General features: G+C 43.3%; 1 protein-coding gene across 1 annotated transcript; it reads right to left on the bottom strand.

Moving 5' to 3' along the window:
- Nucleotides 1-4881: 4881 nt before the first annotated feature.
- On the bottom strand, nucleotides 4882-16908 carry LOC104623395 (coiled-coil domain-containing protein 13-like; the record flags this gene model as incomplete). Its single annotated transcript, XM_010290472.1, is given in 8 exon segments — nucleotides 4882-5041; nucleotides 5577-5691; nucleotides 9705-9799; nucleotides 9801-9845; nucleotides 12287-12415; nucleotides 13260-13343; nucleotides 15402-15550; nucleotides 16702-16908. Coding segments are annotated over 8 exon segments (984 nt in total), but the record flags the coding sequence as incomplete, so codon positions are not given.
- Between the last annotated feature and the right edge of the window lie 1145 nt (nucleotides 16909-18053).

Raw genomic sequence — 18053 nt, forward strand, 5'->3', positions numbered from 1 at the left:
AATATAATAAGATTTATTTTTAATGTGACCAGCGGGCCTTCCTTGGCACAGGGGATGCCTCTGTGTTTTATTGCCCCCGTGCTGCTGCTTTACGACGAAGGGCTGTTTATGGCTTCACGCTGGTTTTAATGCTAGTTTTTTCAAACATCTGGCGGGTGGCTGGAAGCTGTGGCACACGAGCTGAGGCTCAGGCCTCTTGTTAGTGTCCAAGAAAGTGAGTGGGAAGGTGGTGGGGTTCAGCGAAAGGCTCTCAGCTCTGTCCCAGCCAAGCACAGCACAAGCTGGAGGTGTTTGACGAGGACACCAAAGTAGCTTCCTGCAGGCTGCTGTCTCCCTGCTGCTGGAGCAGCTCTTTATGGGGTGAACTGGAAGGACAGAAGGCTGTAACAACCCACCGTGGCTTGTTTTGTACCGCCTTAGGTTGCCTCATCGGGTTCCCCATGCAAATGTGTCACTGGGAACATGCCAACCCCACCAGGACCTCAGCAGGCACCTCCCTGCTAGCAGAATGGCTCAGGACAGAGGATGTGCACCCCATACTTTCATCCATCCTTCCATCCATCCTTCATCCATCCTTCCAGCCACCTGAGGGCACTCCCAGGACCGCTCTCAGCACCCCCAGAATGGCTCTGCCTGTACCCCACAGCACACACCAACCCCATCAAAGCTCCCAGGACCTCCTGCTGTGCTGGAGGAGGACTCTGAAGAAGGGTCCCACCACCTAGCAAGGACAACCCCGCGTCAGGTCCAAAGCCTTCACCTCCTCTCCTCACAATCCCCTCCCATTCCTGAGAAAATGCCCCAATTAGGCAAACGACGCGGTGGAATCACCCCCCTCCTGACGCTGCGCCCCACAGGTAATGCTGACGAACGAGCTGCTCTAAGGCCCAGGGCTTCACCCCCCGCCTGCAGAGGTGGGTTTCGGAGCTGTAAGTGGAGACGTGTGGGGATTGAGGTGGCATTTGTTGAGCAAAGCCGCCCTGTCCCGTGGGAGCAGCCAGTTCGGAGCTGGGCTTGGAGAGGAGAGGATGAGGGGAGAAACCCAATACCCCTCTTGGCTCAGTCGTGGCTTAATTTAGAGCATGGGGGCTCTGCTGAAGTGTTTTTCCATTTAAAGCCAAACCTCATTCCTTTTGTCAGTGCACGGGGCGATGGCCATGCAGCTTGCAAGGGCAGTAGCAGCTGCTGGCTGCGGCTGCCGGAGGGGTTGGCAAAGCAGTTTCCAACTTAGTTCCCCTTTGCCACCAGCTTCCCCCCGACTTCACCCGCCGGAGGGACTGCAATCTGTCTCCCCCTCACACCTCCGTCCTGTTTCGGAGCCTCGGGGAGGGCACAAGCCACTCGCAGCCCCAGTCGACGCCTCCAAATTGGAGCTGTTACAGTGGGATCGGCTTTGACCTGCTGGCTGATCCTCTGCCACTCGGCCAAGCGGAGCCCAGGGCAGGGAGAGCTCGCCTGTGTCGATACTGTCTATATTTAACCACGCTAATGCAACTTAATTCACGTAACGGCCAGTTTGGAAAGCTATGCTCTTGCGATGCTTGCTCTTCGCAGGTAGACGCCTCGCAACAGGCTGAAAGGAAAACAATGACAATTCATTAAAGGTCACTTATTCCTGGTTGTACTTTTAAAATTGGATGCATCCACCAGGCATTTTATGGCTGCTTTGTGGAAGCCCTGCGCAGCCCCAGGGTAGGAGACAACCTTTGGCTCAGCCCAAGTGTTTGGAGGACTCGTATTCTTAGCATACATTAGCTAAAAGCTGGCCAAATCCTAACAAGGAGTGTCCGTAACCTCAAGTAATTGCAGCAAAATTAACCTTGTGCTGTTCTTCGCAGCTTAACTGCCTCCACCAGCCTGCGGCAGCGGTGTCAAGCGTTGTCACCACTAGCCTGTCACCGCTGTTAGCTACAATGAGAGACTGAAAAAACTCAGAGCTTGTCAAAAAGTGGACTGTGACGTGACTTTACACTGGATGAAGGCTGTCCCAGCGAGGAAATGCTGGGTACTCACGCTGCTTTTATCTAGCGAAGAAAGGCGTAACAATGACTGGCTGCAAAGTGAAGCCAGAGAAATTCAAATGAGAATCGAAGCACAGGATTTTAACAGGCTGGTAATTATCCACGAGGACAAATTTCCAAGGAAAGCAGGGGGTTGTGGAGGTTTCAGATCAAGCCCAGCTACATGCCTAGAAGAAATGTTGTAGCTCAAACAGCACGTCAAGCATGCTGGAGAGGTTCTGTGGCTGAGGACCGGTGGCATGGGTTTTTGTAGGCAGCAAGAAAAATATTTTCACTGTTTTTATTCTCTGAGTGATGGGTTGAGGGACATGGGGCTGCTGCAGCCAGCTGAATTGGGGCTGCTGCTTCCAAGATCTGTGAGGGTTTCTTACATTCAGCAAAAAATGACATGTGCTGCAAGAAAATGGGTCTCATACCTTGAAAACTGGGAAGCAGTTGCTACAAGGGTCAGCACAGGGAGAATTTGAAGGCAGGTCACGCTGTGGAAGCGCAGAGGGAATTTATTTCAAAACTAAGGTGAAAACTGAGAAGATCTGGACAATTTGGCCTGTGTTCAGACCCCCCACTGCTCTGTGACTAGAGGCAGATTGCACATCTCCAGGAGAAATGGTTACTTACAGGTACGGGCTTCCTAAATAAACTACTTTATAGTGTCTTAGTTCCTTCTTTGTTGTCCAGTGGTGCTGTGTGTGTGTTTGTGCAGACAAAAAAAAAAAAAAAATGCTTCTGTGCAACCCCAAACAAGCATATGTTTAAAGAAATGAGTGTTGCAGCACTTGAGAAGAGGTTTGCACCATGTGCTAGTGAGCCATATGTGTTCTGTAACTTACAGCACGCCGAGTTTCTTATCTGTGTTTCATGGGTTGATTCACAGCCACCCCAGAAAGAACTTTGCTGGAGAGCGGTATATCTTCACAGCGTCATCATGGGATAGGAGACAAACGCTGACCATGTATTAGAAAGGATGGCAGACTGCTTCTCCTGGACTTATGTGAAAATATTATCGATTCACACTTCTGTGTAAGCGAAATCAGATTCTCCAGCTGCAAGCTACCAGCCTGAATTTAGCAGCCACCGCATAGCAAAATCTCCACACCTCTGCCACAGCTCAGGCAGCTTTTCAGAGGGATCCACTCATTACTGCAGGTCCTTAAAATATCTGTCAGAGGTGGGCTGATTTCTTCTCTTTGGTCTGCTCACTCGACCCCATGCTACACAATCATGAGGATGGAATTGAACCGAAACAAACGGCAGCTCACTTGGATGAGATTGTGTCTGTCTCTCGATCCAGGATTTATGATTCCTCGACTTGTCAGGAGAGGATTGCGGGTTGCAAAATGCCTTTTCCTCTGATGCTACCGGCAGGGTCAGCAGGAGGAATCTGGCAATGAACCGTTTTGGCCCCGCTTTTTGCAAGAGAGACACTGGACAGCTTTGCTGGAGCTATAGGCCAGTGCTGGGGGAGCAGAGCAGGGCTTTTAAATACACGGAGGGTTATTTCTCAGGTGCTGAGCTTCTCCTCAGCTCCATGACCTCCTCCTCCCTCAGGGACTCTGTGAACTGTTTGGAGAGAGACATCTCTGAACCTCAGCAGGAAACAAGACACAGCAGGAAAAAAGACAGGGATGACACCGCTCTCATGGCATCTGGAGTAACTCTCACTCCGCCCTCTTTTTCATTCTACCTTATCTCAGCACAAGCAGAGTCAGGACGCAGTCCCTGTGCTGGGGAAGGGAGCAGCGGTTTGCCTGTCCACAAATCCACTTTGCACTGGTGGTGGCTGGGGTTAAAGTCTGACAAACTTCACAGTCACAAAGAGAGGCTGACAAAGCAAAGCAGAAAAAGAAAAGCTTTCAAGACTTTCAGCTGAGAAACAAAGCAGCACTATACAGAAATGACTAGCTCTCCATTTGCTTGTAATCCCCAAGGCTAGCCCTCTGCTGGCAGGCTGCATGTTAATGCCTTATTAGCTTGCACTTGGTGTGCTCACCATGCTGCGAAAGGACAGAGATGCAAGGGTTTTCTGCATCTCCAACAGTCCCACCACTGCTGCAGTGACGACCTGCCTGTGTTTTGTTAGCGTTTCTTCCCAGCAAGAACAAGATCTGCCCAATGGATGAATGTAGACACCCAGAAATAGGGAATTCATAACCTGGACGGCAAGTTTTCCATGGAATGAGCTGAATTTAAGGTAGGACTGACTGATTGCACGGGTAATCTGCACAGTCTACCTTTTCAGTGGAAACTCCACTGAGTTTCATAAAACTCTGCTACCGATATGTGCAAGCAAAGAAACGGGTTGGAATGGTGAGTGGAGCACCCCCCCAAAATTCACTTTCAGATAGTCACAGACCAGGCTAACCCACTCCCTCAGCACTTAAGTACTACAGAAAGCCTGAGACAGACAGGTATCAGCGTGCTGATAAAAACAGAACTCAGTTTCTTCCTGGTACAACTTTGGAAGGGGGGTGGCATAATTTCTGTATAGCAAATTCCTTCATGAGCTGATAAAGGCAGCAGCATATTGAATATTGAGACATTTCAAGGAAAATTCTGTTGAAACTAGGGAGGTTTTGCCCAAAATTACACTGCAGAATTGCAGCTTCCTAAACGGCACCAACTTGCGGCATGTGCGGTCTGAGAGCCAGCTGCTTGCTAACTCTTACAGACAGAATTTGCTGACATGCAAAACCTTCACTCTTTTTGTATTTCATCTCCATGTCTCATCCTCTTCCGCAAATGCTAAAGAAATGACATGATCCAAAGCTGCACAACTCCACTGCCACTGCATTTCAATTCATGGGCACGATGACTGGGCTCTCTTCCTGCTTTGCAGTCCAAGGGACTCTGAATATCTTGCTTAACTCTTCTCTTGTTTCTGCTGCCGAAGAGCCTGTGAAAAGATATCCTTGACTTGGTTCATTGTGTCTTGATACAGTTTAAAGTCTTCCTCTTTCTTTCTCACAGTAGCCTCCAAAGCAGCCTTCAGAGCTTCATTCTCATCCAGCTGGATCACAAGCCTATGAGGAAACAAAAGGAAAACTTTCACGTGAGCTGTGGAGCTTCAAAGCAAATTAGAACAGTGCTTCAGCTCTGGGGAAGAATACACTGAAACACATGCTCTCTGGTAATTTTATGACAGGTGTGAGAAAGACCAGACGTAACACTTGTTCCTTCTCTCTCTGAGATAGAGAAGAGTATTAGATGATCAAGAAACTTTTCAGATCTGTTTTGTTAAAGACTATAATTTTATTTTCACTAATAAGCTTGCAATCAACCCATAAGGAAAGAAAAAGAAAAAAAAGGTGTCTTCCTTGCACGTGTTTTGTGTTGCTTAACATTTGCATTAGCTTAACATTTCTGGGAATCTGTATAATTATTAGGAAATTTGTGTAAGAATGACATAGACAAGCTCAAACCAGAGCATCTTTGATTTCTACAGAGTATGCTACATTTTATCTTCTGAGGAGCGGGTGCAGGTAATATCACTGCTAAGAGGACAGCAATGAATTTTAGCTATTGTGAGTAACACAGCATGGGCAAGGGAAACCATACCTTGTGCTCAGCTCCTCTATCTGCGATTCTAGAGGCAACTTGGAAAGCTGGGCTGCAGAGACCTCCTTCCTATCACTCACATTCAAGGTGAGTCTTGAGTGACTTACAGACTGGCCTGTAGATTTAATCACAAAATGGAGTTTTAGTAAAACAAGCAACCACTTTCACTTCGTAGCACACTGAGTAAATCTCAGCGAACAGTGAATAAATACTAAGGAACCTGTTCAGTTTTCAGTTCTATGTATATCCATGAAGATATTGTAAATATATAGAACAGACTTTTATTTTAAAATAAAAGTTTGCATTTCTGGGAAAATTCAGTAGTATGTCTGCCTACCTATTTAGAGAAGAAAAAAAATTAATCCAAAATATTTAAGTGGCCAAAACAATAGGTGACAGAAACATTTGAAAAGGATTATTTTGATGTTTATCTTGTCATTTTGTTTCATTTAAGACTATGAGAACTGCTGCTTTCTGAATGACTGTGATAAAGTTTGTGTGTGGCACACACTGAAACAGCTTTTGTAAAGCACTTTGATCCTCAGCATAACACAACATAGGTTAAATGCAGTAAAGCACTTAAACATGTACTTCAAACTAAGGTTCTAAATCAGGAATGCTTTCCTAAATAAAGGCCTACCCAAAACATGCAACATTGCTCCTGTCATTTCAAAGGGACACAAACCCTTTTTTCAGGGTTACAGAGAAAATATAATTTAAATTTACTACTGGGATTGGAGAAGCAGAAAAACTATGACCAACCCGGTGAACCCCTAAAATGGAAGAAGGCTCAGAGAAAATGGGCAATGATGATGTGCTCAAGAAGCTCTGAAAGGAATGTAGGAAGTGGCCACCACTATCATAGAGGACACTGAGCTTATCGCAACACCAAGGGGACTGGAGGGTGGTCTTTGCTATAGATAAAAGCCCCAATCAGTTCAGTAAACGTCAATGGCCTTCTCTAAAATAATCGATAGAAAGTACTACCTACCTTGAGCCAGCCAGACCAACATGAGGGAAGTGTATATGTGCTCAGCCCAACATAGAGTATAAAAATCAAAAAAACAGCAAAATGAACTTCAAAGAAAACAGTGGGCTTGAACTGGCCTCGACCCATGTATTCCTTCCCAGCACCTGGGGACACACAGCGTCATGACAGTGGGCATCTAGGCCGGTAATGGGAATCGTATTTGTGTTGTGATTCAACTGTACGTTGCAATTGCTATATTGTGCTTGTGTTGTGATTTCAGTACATTGCTATATCACTTTTCCAATTTAAAACCCCACATAACATCAAAGATCTTCAAATAAGTAAATTTGGTATTAAAACACTAAATCCTCCTCATGTGGAATATCTAAAAGAACCTGGTCAGTGAGTATTGGACTCTGACAAAAACATTTGAGAAGAAAAGGCACTGCTGGGTAACTAAAAAAAGCTTTTGATCTTGAGGTTGTGTTTTACAGGACTGAAGAAAACCTGCTGTTACTTACCTATTCTCCTCTGGGATTATCTTTTGCTAATTAGAAATTTGGATAAGAGAAAAAAAAAGGCATGAATAATTTTATAACACAACTGAGTTGTTTCTAGCTACTCAGCATCATTATCTACTTCCCTAGAACTGAAGAGACTAGAAACAGTAGATTAGCAATTAGATCAGCTCTCTCCAATTTTTCACTTTCAGAAAGAAAAGAAAATACTATGTTAATTAGTGGGTTCTCTAGTCTCTATTTCATATTCAAGCTTTTTATTCCTTCTTATTTCCTCAACTGTCTGGCGTGAAAGCATTTAGTTAACCTACATGCTCTGCTGAAGAGGTGTATTACAGACTTGTAGACTCATTTAATGTAGAAACTCCAGAGTTTTGGCACATCACAAGGGGCTGAGCCCTCTTCAAAGAAGGGTGGTGAAATAGATTGTTACCTACTTATCTTATGGACTCAGAGAGCATTTCTTTTTATTAGTCTTACTGCCAGTCCTTTTCTACATTTACTTTTAGTCCTTAGCAGACAAGACTAATGAAATAAATATTTAGTAAGAAGGAACCTGTCACACTGGTAAGAACAGCCTGCTTCCTCTAGCTATGAAATGCCAACCTCCCAGACGTGAGTTACCAAACCGCTACTACAGCACAACAACTTGGTCAAAATGGCTCAGGATCTGCAGAGTTTATCACAGTATCTCTTTGAGGTTGCAAGGGAAATGTAAGTGGAGCACATGTACGATAACAGAATATCACATAACAGATAACACATCAATACTTTACACTAGCAGGTTGTATAAAAGTCTAAGCACACAAAAATTCAGGTAAATTCTCCTCTATGAGACAGCACCAAAATGCTCCAATACTATTTAAGGCATGGAGTCAAAAGAAAAAGCCTACCTTTGAGAGCTGCACTGCTACAATTCTCACCTGGCTACTGCCTATCCCTACACACACCCTCATTTCTTCCTCTGGGCACCTGCAGAACTTTATGAGGGCTCCCAAGCCTCTCACCTCCAAACTCTCCTGGGAATCACAAAGGGCATCCCATGACACCACTTCTGTGAGGCCCAGCACTGCTTAAAAGCCAAAAGCCACAGCACTTTGTTTCTAAGGACTAGGTTTCTATTACGATCTATGCTTTTCTGCAGTACTTTTTCTCTGTCAGGCTCTCTGTTAATAAAGGTAAGACTGCTCTAAAAAATCAGTGCTTGCAGAAAAACACATGAGAATGAGTCAGTGTTGGCTGGAGCCCTTTCTAAGGACACAACAGTTCTGCTCTAAGGAATGGATTCATATTTTACAGAGGGGAATAGGTCTCAAGCAATCATTCAGCCTCCATTCAGGATAAAGGCTCCTCTGAATCATCTTCCTAATGCCCTCTATACGCTGGATGGGTGAACGGCAGTGCTTCCCTTGAGGTCCTGAACACCACGCAGATGTTACATTGGAGACCCTAACTCTCCTGTATGAATTGAGATCACAGTGACCAGTAACATGTGATTTCTTACATCATGGTCCTGCTCCAGTGAAAATTTATTGCCAGACATGGAGATGACCAAGAGCACTAGGATGGGAGATACAAAGAAATGCAATGCAGTTACAGTAGCATTTCCTACCTCAGTCTGACCCATGCCCAAGGAGAAACAAGTGCAAGTGGAAAGGGAGGGGACTGCTTTTACAGATCATAGTGCTCAGTACATCTCAGCTCTAAGAAGCTGATGAGGTAGCATTAGTACGCACCGTGGTGCTGGATGGAGTGATGATGGAAAGCCACACCATGCATCTGTTGAGCTGCAGGGCAGTCCCCCTAAGGCCCAAGATCATGCGTTTCAGCATGGGGCAGGCCAAGGGCTTGTACAAGGTCTCTGATGAGGCTTGTGATCTCTCTAGTCACCCTAACTCAACCTGACACCATCCCAGTATTTGCCAAATTGAAATTCCTATTCCTACTCTTCATCTCCTGGCATTTAGAGTCTTTTTACTTTATGAAAATACACATAAAAAGGGAAACCACTGGAAAAGTTTCCTTAAGAATATGTGCCATTTTATTCGTTTAGACACTTTACAGAATCAGAGTCCTTAAGCAATAAAAGGTTCTGATCAGGGAAATAAAAATTTAACATCCACCATGAATTCTTCTCCTTTAACTATGCTAGTGAGGCTTTCATATTTATAGCAGGAGATTATCATGTTCATGGGATAATAAATTACACCAGATCTAATTACTTCATCACCAGCAATAGTTTTTCATAGACACTGACAGGCCTTAAATTGGGATGCGTCCTTTAATTCTGCTTTTAACCTTCAGATGAATCTCTCAGGCAGAAGTGCAAAGAGAACACAGCAGTGGGCATGGTGGTGACACAGAGCAGTGTCAAGTTTTTTCTGTAGACTGTTATCCCAGGAAAACAACATGTTGCAAAAGTTCTGGTCCCACTTAAATCTGTGGCAAAATCCTCTTGAATTAAGTGGAGCCAGGATTTTACCTTCTGTATTGGGCCGCTGGTCTGAGTAGGTCCAAGCTGCCACATGTAAGGTCAAGGACTTGTTTAGGTTTGATAGACAAGAGTCCAAATGTTGTTGCTATCTACTAATCACCGAGGTGGGTCAGGGGACATAGCTGTAGATAAGTGCTCCACCTCACCTGTTTTGCTCCTCGGGGGAGGTTTCTGTGCGCCTGTGCTCCTCCCTGGATCCATGTGCAGTTTTTCAAGCTGCTGTTCCAAAATGACGCATCGCCAGCCTCTTCTCAGCTTCCAAGACTTTATCGCTGCCTTCCTCCAGCCTGAGAGGGAAAAAAAAGTAGTTCAGCTTAGTTCACATAAATCGTCATAACTATTAAGGATCAGTCAGTCTCGATATCGAATCCTGCTTCACGCTGCATAGGGAAAAGGAGAATTTTCCATGCATCCAAAGGCAGAAACCCCAGTGCAATTGTTCCAGATGACATCCTCCAAATTTGCAGAACAGAATTAACTAATGAGTAGAGTTGGAAATAATGGGTTCATGAGTGGAGGTTGCCTAGATCCCTTAACACTGGCTACTTGTGTGAATTTACCACTCAGATGGGCAGGCAAGCTGCAGATTTCTGAGGAGAGATCTTAGAAGAATAAAAATGCATTTGTTTAAACACACTGGGAAAATTTGGAAGGAAAATAGTTTATAAAAACACTGTCTAGCATTTAGCTGCTTTGCATCAGTTATCTGCAAGTAAAAAAAGGAAACTTGATGTTGCTTTTAATAAACTTGGCCATTAGGCAGTGAGTGGAAAAGAAAGTGATGGTTCACTCGGCAGTACTGAATGGAAGAGCAAAATGCCTCTCTATTCACCCCACACAACATCTTAGAAAATTAACTACAAAAATTTGATGTGCGCCTGCAGATGCAGTCAATGGTGCATCTCATGTGTGGCTGTGCCTGACACCAAATGATTTGAAGGAGTTTAAAGCTAGAGAGAAACCTGAATTGACTCACTGTATTGTATAGCGCAGACTAAAAGAACTTCCTTCTTGACCCCACGGGTGATAGCCAATTACTCTCTGAATCAAGAGACTTAATTAGTCTTATTTCCCTCCTAGCTGGCATAACTAAAAAAAAAATATTACAACTATAATAAAATTATATCACTGTCTTAAAAATCTAGCTACAGGCAAGACTCTGACCTCCTGGGACAGTGAATTACCAGGCTGGTGACATGCTATGAGAAATTCTATTTTTCTATTCACTAAACTTTCATTTGACCAGGTGTTCCTCTAGCATCCATGTTAGACAAACAGCGGAGGAAAAATTACAAGACTAGTCAGTTTTTATTAAACCTTCTGCCAATATGAATAACTTAAACTAAAATGTTCCTCTAGCTCTTCCTCTTCCCCCAGGAGGGGCCAATCCTACAAACTGTTTACAATGGAGTATTTTCTGACAGTATATTCTGCTCCACAGTAAGTGATTGTGAAACACAGTCCTAAATTCTAGCAGCTGCTGTAGAAAAATCCCACTCATGTAACCATTCTCAGTGCTCCTCTCTTGACTTAAGCACTATATATGTTGCTTGAGCTTTGCTGACCCACACTCCAACAGGGGAAGGGAAGAGGAGGAATGTCTGACTTTTTTTACATATATTTATGTTGAAATATGACTGGGTGCTCTATTATTCTGAGGTCTTCCAAGAGTTATTGCACACGATCTCACAAAATTTACTTTACCTGCAGGAGCTCTTGATAAATGTGTGATAACTGTGGAGCTGCTGAATCATCAGTCTATGGTACATTTTACAAGCAACTGTGCATTTTATTGACTCTGTGTTCTTCATTATCCCATATACCTGATGGCCCCATTTCAGCTATTGCTCACACCTCCATCCTTGTCTAATTGCATAGCTCTATTAAAGTCACTGGCCTTACAAACATGAATAAGATTCCCCCAGTGTGTACTTCCAGGATTTAGCCTTTAAAAGCACCTTTGCCACAGTTACAAAAAAAAAAAGTATTTTTCTGACTGCGATTAATTGTACGGGACAAAAGTTAGACAAGTGAGAAACAGTAATTATTGTCAAATAAAGCAAGCAAGCTAGCAAATAGCACCTATTGCATTCAAAGGCACACAGACAAAAGTATATCTTCCTACACGCTGGAATACAGATTTGGGAATCAAATAATACCCATTCTGTAACTGGGAAAAAAAGCAGTAGCTGAAAGGTGTCCAAAGAGAAAAGACTTTGCTTTCACTGCCCTCCTAAAACATAGTTGGCTTTTAACATCATCTTAAATTGAATTGAATAATAGAAAAAAAAAAATCACTGCTATGCTTCAGTTAAACCAGAAGAAGTTCATTTAGAAGAGGATACAGTGAAACTTAAAGGAATGTGAAAAGCTTCTGGAACAGAAGTCAGATTATAACTGTAATTACAGTATTCACTACTGATGAATAATATCGCTGCCTAAATAAAACCACGCATATATAAATACATGAATTCTAGTTTTATCTAGATGCACCAAGCTTGAAGATGACTCCATTTTTTCTGCTCTTTGTTCTAAAAGAATAATAAAAAAAATGAGTCATCAACTAGGCAGGGAAATTGAGCAGAAAAAACTTAAAAGCGTCTATTTAAGGAAAGGATCACGCTGGCAGCATATGGCATACTGTAGTGCACGCTGTAGACCCTCACACGTCTCAAGCGCTCCTTAATCACAGCATCCCACAAAGGATACTGGCAGATTCAGCCGCTACCTTTTCTGCAGCACAGTGACCAGTTCCAGGAGCCTGTCTCTTTCCACTTCAGCAGCCTGGCAGAGAGCCTTGTGCTCTATGATCTGCATCTGCAGCACTTTCAGATCCGGGCTGTCAGTGCCAGCAAGCCTAAAAGCAGCAGAAGCGTAGAGAGTCTGTTTCCCATTTCACAAATGAAAGAAATGAAACAAAGACAGGATTTGAAAAACATATCAAAATGATTTGAAAAACGTATCAAAATACACTTGTCTGAAGACTAAGCCAGAATGCAGAGCCAGGCTCACCACCTCCCTCCAGCATCGATCTCTATACTACAATAAATTGAATAGAAATATTTGGAAATAAAGCCACCGTGAGTTTCATTAGAAAGGTCTTTTCCTTCGCAAGGATGCTTTCCCTTCCCACCACCCCAGAAAACAAACTTCCACCTCTGATCAATTCACTGTCACTGACTCTCCTCCCACTGCTACTGCCAAAGTAAAAGCAGCCTATATGTGGATTCTCCAAAGTGCCATGCTAAGCTATTAAATGGCACGTTATTGATTTTCTCCTACTGAAAGGCTTCAGGCAGCATTAGTACAATGGCTGTTCTTGTGCCTAATATGTGATGAAAGAAAGGGGCAGTTTTCCCCATGTATCCCATTATTACGTACTTCATTACTTCCCCAACCTCTGCACATAGGAGTATTCAGGAATATCTCCTTTAGAGAAAAAAGCAGGAAAAATCTTGGTGGTTGGGGGTGGAAAGGGAAAAATGGGATTTATGGAGCGTAAAACTAGCAATCAATTAAAAAATCCAGATAGCGAGAAGATGCTAGAGCCTGTGTCAGAGCTCTTTGGCAGTATCAGGTAGAAAGGATGGTGAAAGAAGTTGTTTGTTACAGAAAAAAGGCAGACAAGGATAAGGCTTGCCAGCAGCTTGTGGAGTGTGGCAGGAAGCCCCCCTTGTTTATGGTGAAGTTTATATACATACCTTCCAGGTGTGATGTCACTACTGAGAAGGGAAGGCTTAGTTGCAGCCGACTCCACAAGTGTATGGCCCATCTTGGACACTGTGCTGAGAGGAAGAAAGCTTTGTTAAGCACTGAGCTCTACAGAGGAAAGCCTTCCAAGAACTCCAGTCATTTTCCAATGTCTGTGTTTATTGCTGCCTTGTAGGGAAAAGTGGGTATCACACAGGCCTTGCATACACAATAGCTCAGCTTGCTCCCCCACTCCAAAACACGCTGCAAAAACACCTTGTGTCTCCAAAGTACAAAAAATATAGCTCAGTTTGATCTCTGTGCTTCTGGGGATACTTTGCTGGCACTCCAGAGCAGCATTGCGGAGCTCCATGTCACACAGCAGCCACACAGCAACTCCTGAGCAGGAATAGCTCGCGACCCTGCTTGGCTCAAGCTGAGCATGCAGCTACACAAGCAGCCACTGCTGTTGTTTCCTCGCAGGCACTGCCTCAGACCCTTGCACAGAGCACTCTCACCTTGCATCTTCCCACTAGGGTGAGACAAGCACAGGTTACTGGGCTTGTTTGATGATGGGACATAAAATTCCAGTGTGTGTTTGTCTTCTGAACTTGAGCTCAGCTGTCTAAAGGTAAGGCCCTGTAGACTTAGCCCATGCTTCCTTGTCTTTAGGCTGCAGCTAACAGAGAATAAAGCCTTAACATTGTGGAATAGGCAAAGCTGCCTTCTAGGCTAGGAGTGATTAATCCTAAAATCAAGTTAAGGCTGATAATGACAGAAGTGGCCCAGTCTAACAATGCAGATTTTTACTTCGACATCTCCAAGGGGCTTTAGTTCCTATTTATAGCGTTTTTCATTTCATCTTTCATGATAGGAAAAGATGATTCACTAAAGTAAAACGGAGTAGAGAGTTCATCAGCATATTAAAGTTAATGGAATGAGTGAGCCAGGCTGACCAAGTTATTAATGGCTCTTGCAGTTTTCAGACTCATTCAGGGCCCACCTGACATGTCAGCTATTTTCATGACAGAGCTATGTTAGCCACGTATACAAGCAATAATTTATGCATTGCACTTAGTGGCTTCTATAAAGCCATTACCCAACCTCGTCTTCCTGCTTGCCTTCCTGCTTACCATCAGCAGACATACGAAGTTAAAAAGTGGATTAAGGATAGATTTGCTCCATGGGAGCACAACTTCCAGAGAGTTAGAAGTGGGAGAATAAAGTCAGTCAGAAGGGTATAACAACGGGGATGCAGAAACTTTCAGATTAAGGATGTTTTAACTCTTAACGTGAAAACACTGAGTAGAACTTTTCTTAAATTTTGTAGTAATGCCCTACTTAGACTCAGGGATACCTCTGACAATTTTAAAGCCAAATTCAGTGTCTAAAGTAGGTAGGCGAGTTAAAGTTACATAGAAGTTGCAACTTTAACTTGATGAAAAATTTCCTCCTTCCTCAGAAGAGCAGTCTCAAATCCTCATTGTCAATTAGACCGTGAAATTTTTAGCAACAAACCCAGTATTTTAACAGGAAAGGATATAACTTGCTCTGGTATTATGGTCCCTTTACATAGCCAGAGTGACCCAGAGTCATATCAGTGTAAGCAAAAATCAGATTTACTGCTGTATTAAGATTAGTATAATTTACATGGTCCTCAGCGAGACTTTAAAAAGGGTGTTTGTTAAGAACAAATGATGTGGTGTTTTTTAACATTTCCGCATGTAAATCCTACTCAAAGCATATTTATTGATTTAAATAATGCGCCAGTGATTTAGTGCTTACCTAAAATGGCATTTTGTATTAATTTGCTACCCTGCTTTCAGAAGTGTGCTTGTTAGAAGCCCCGTTTCTCATAAAAGAGAAGAATCACAGGCACTTAAGCTAACCACATAAACATTATCTGAGCTGGAGAAAGCGAATTAGCTGCACTACCATCATGCCAAATGTAGTAACGTCTGCAAGTCTGTATATCTTTCTCTGTTCCAGGATGAAAGTCAGAGAGATAATGTGATTAGAGATTCCCATATACTGTAAACAGGCTGCCACAGCTGTTGGCACACAGCACTTGTGGTTTGATACAATCATCTGGGAAAACCATGCTCCTGAACAACTCACAACAATTTTAAACATTGACATTTGGGTCTTCTTACCGAGCAGATCCAATCCTTCCAATCTGATTTCTGCCTGGTGCCAGAGGCTTAAGAAGAGTAAACCCCAGATCTTCTGAGTGCTCAGAAGGTGGGTCAGAAGGTGGTGTATCAGCAGCTCCTGAAACGTCCCCTTGATGAGCAGATTTCTTCTGTTAATGTTGGAGCAGGTTATAAAACCAATTACACGGTTCAAAGGAAAATAGCTGAATCAATGCCTAATCAGCAGCCTATGATTATTGCTACAAGCATGCCAGAACTTTTGATTTGGTTTCAGAAACTTTTCTTTGGTTTCTATCCATTGCAGGATGGAAACAAAGCAAAAGTCAGTAAAATGTGCAGTTTCATATGAAATCATAGGGTGCACACAGTGTCGCTAGAGAACCCACAGCACCACCAATACCACTGCCACCACAGTTGGTTTGTGTCCCTGAGCCAAGTTTTATCTTAGATTCAGCGCTCTAGCCCGCATTACTGAGGTATCTGACAGATTCACAGTCTCACCATAAACCTATGAGAGTTTTATAACAATGGGAATTGGATGCCTAAATGTTCTAACAAAACCTGACTGTAAGATATCAGGTGACATGAGAAGCCTTTGGCAGGTCAGTGGACTGCCTCTCAATTCCTACGCCTATGCTCTGGCAATAATACCACTTTGCTTATGTTAGTTTTCAACACCAGCCCATAAAAGTTGAGAACATTTTTAACATACTAGTCCATAAGGGGCCAACTTTCCCAATTGTTTCATTTGTACAATGAAATTTCCATATGCCTGAGACCCATCAGACTCATATCAATAGCTTGGAGATCTGAGGGAGAGGAATTTTTTGAAGTGATTTACAGTGGGGGATGAGAATAACTTACTAGGGATCCCATCACTCCATGAGGGGATGTAGCTGGGTACCATGGCAGCCTGCTGATGGTGGCCTCACCTATGTTTGTTTGATTGCTTCCTTCAGCAGCCAAGGATGCTGAATACTGGGAAGTCTCCATTTTAGCCCAACCCTTGCTGTCAGTCATGTGACAGTCTTGACATGGAGCCACGCATGGATTTGATTGATATTTCTATGCTTTCTGCTGCTTAAACAGCGTGAAGAAAAGTTACGTATAAACAGGAAAGAAGCTTAAAAGTTACAAGAGAGAATTCCTGCTTTATCATTCCATCAGGAGAGACTGTCCGTAGAACAAGTATTAGTGTCTTGAGCTAGCAACAGTCTCAGATAACAGTGGAGAAAGAAGTGGAACAGCAGATCTAAAATGATTACAAAGTGTGCTTCTCTAGTAAATTACTTCTGTCTACCTGAAATGTGAGTTGCCCAATCTCCTCTTCCAGCTCTTTAACCTTTGCTTCTCGTTCAGCCACCATCTGTCTGAGCTGCTCTATTAGGCAGTTTTGTTTCTGAACCTCACTGTTCAAGTGCTGCCCTAGCACCTGCTGGGACTCCTTGTTCTTCTCCTCCTGCTGGCTCAGGTGCTTTAAGATCTCCTGCATTTGCTTCTGTTGGCTCTGATAAAATAGAAACAATGAGTGAGAGCTTTGCTTTTGTACACAATGATTATTATGACCCCGGGTGTTTTACACCCTCCAAGACAAATGCCCATTTAGGAATGCTAAGGCAAGCCACTGCCCTGCCAAAGCCATTCCTTGGTGTAAGCACACTGATGCCACTACCTCCAAGAATTTGGTCCTCTGTCCCCACTGTACCCTGCTGATCATATCAAGGCTTTAGCGACTCAATGGTGCAAGTAGAAAAGACCTGAGCTGCTGAAAGATTCAGTTTGCTGGTAGCTTTGCTACTCAGTGTAGCAGAAAAGAGAGCAAGAAAGGCTGGCCTTTGACAAAGGAGCTGACTTTTTCATAAATTGTGTAAAAGTGAAAAGATTTCAATGTGCTTTTTGTGAAGCTAGGACACAATCAGATTGTGTGATAGAGACATTAAAAGATAAGGGTAGTATGAGATTACAGCTATGAGGCTAGGCTGTTTTACCAGTGGGTTTGGAGTTTTTCTCACACTGGCAAATCTAATACTTGTCAGACAGTTTGTTCTGTCAGGCCAACAAACTGGAAGCAAGGTGCTGCTTTGATGTAAGGGATAAAACAAGTTAACCATTCCTTTTCAAGTAAACTCATGTCTTTCTGTAATAATTTTTAGTAACAATGCTCAGACTTAGCAAAAGTGACACCTGTGATTTGGCTCCTCTGTAATCTGCCTGATCTGCTGCTCAGATGCCCCATATTCCCCACAGCTGCCTAGTGTGCAGAAAGGTGAATGCCAGCTTAGTCATAAGCATGTCTTAGCTAAAACCCACATACAGAAGCAAGGAAATGTAAGTGATTTGAAACTTGTGAGGAGCTGAATCAGGAAAAACCGTACTAAGGAGTGGCATATTTTCTAATTTTTTTTTTTCATTATTGTAATTGTGGAAGACTGTTTAGAACCATGGCAGGACAAAAGGGTCCTTCAAGACCTTGACAGCAGCCATTTATGTCAGCATAGTTGCATCTTGAGTCTCTGCTAATACTCTTGGTTTTGAAGGGCCCAAGTCCTCTCTGCTCCTGCTACTGCAAGTGAATATTCATGGTTTAATACTCACATGGTTTAATACTCATGGTTCACCTTGTGTCTTGTTCAATATCTTTATTGATGATCT

This window comes from Phaethon lepturus, unplaced genomic scaffold, assembly GCF_000687285.1.
Source record: "Phaethon lepturus isolate BGI_N335 unplaced genomic scaffold, ASM68728v1 scaffold23847, whole genome shotgun sequence".
Taxonomy (NCBI): domain Eukaryota; kingdom Metazoa; phylum Chordata; class Aves; order Phaethontiformes; family Phaethontidae; genus Phaethon; species Phaethon lepturus.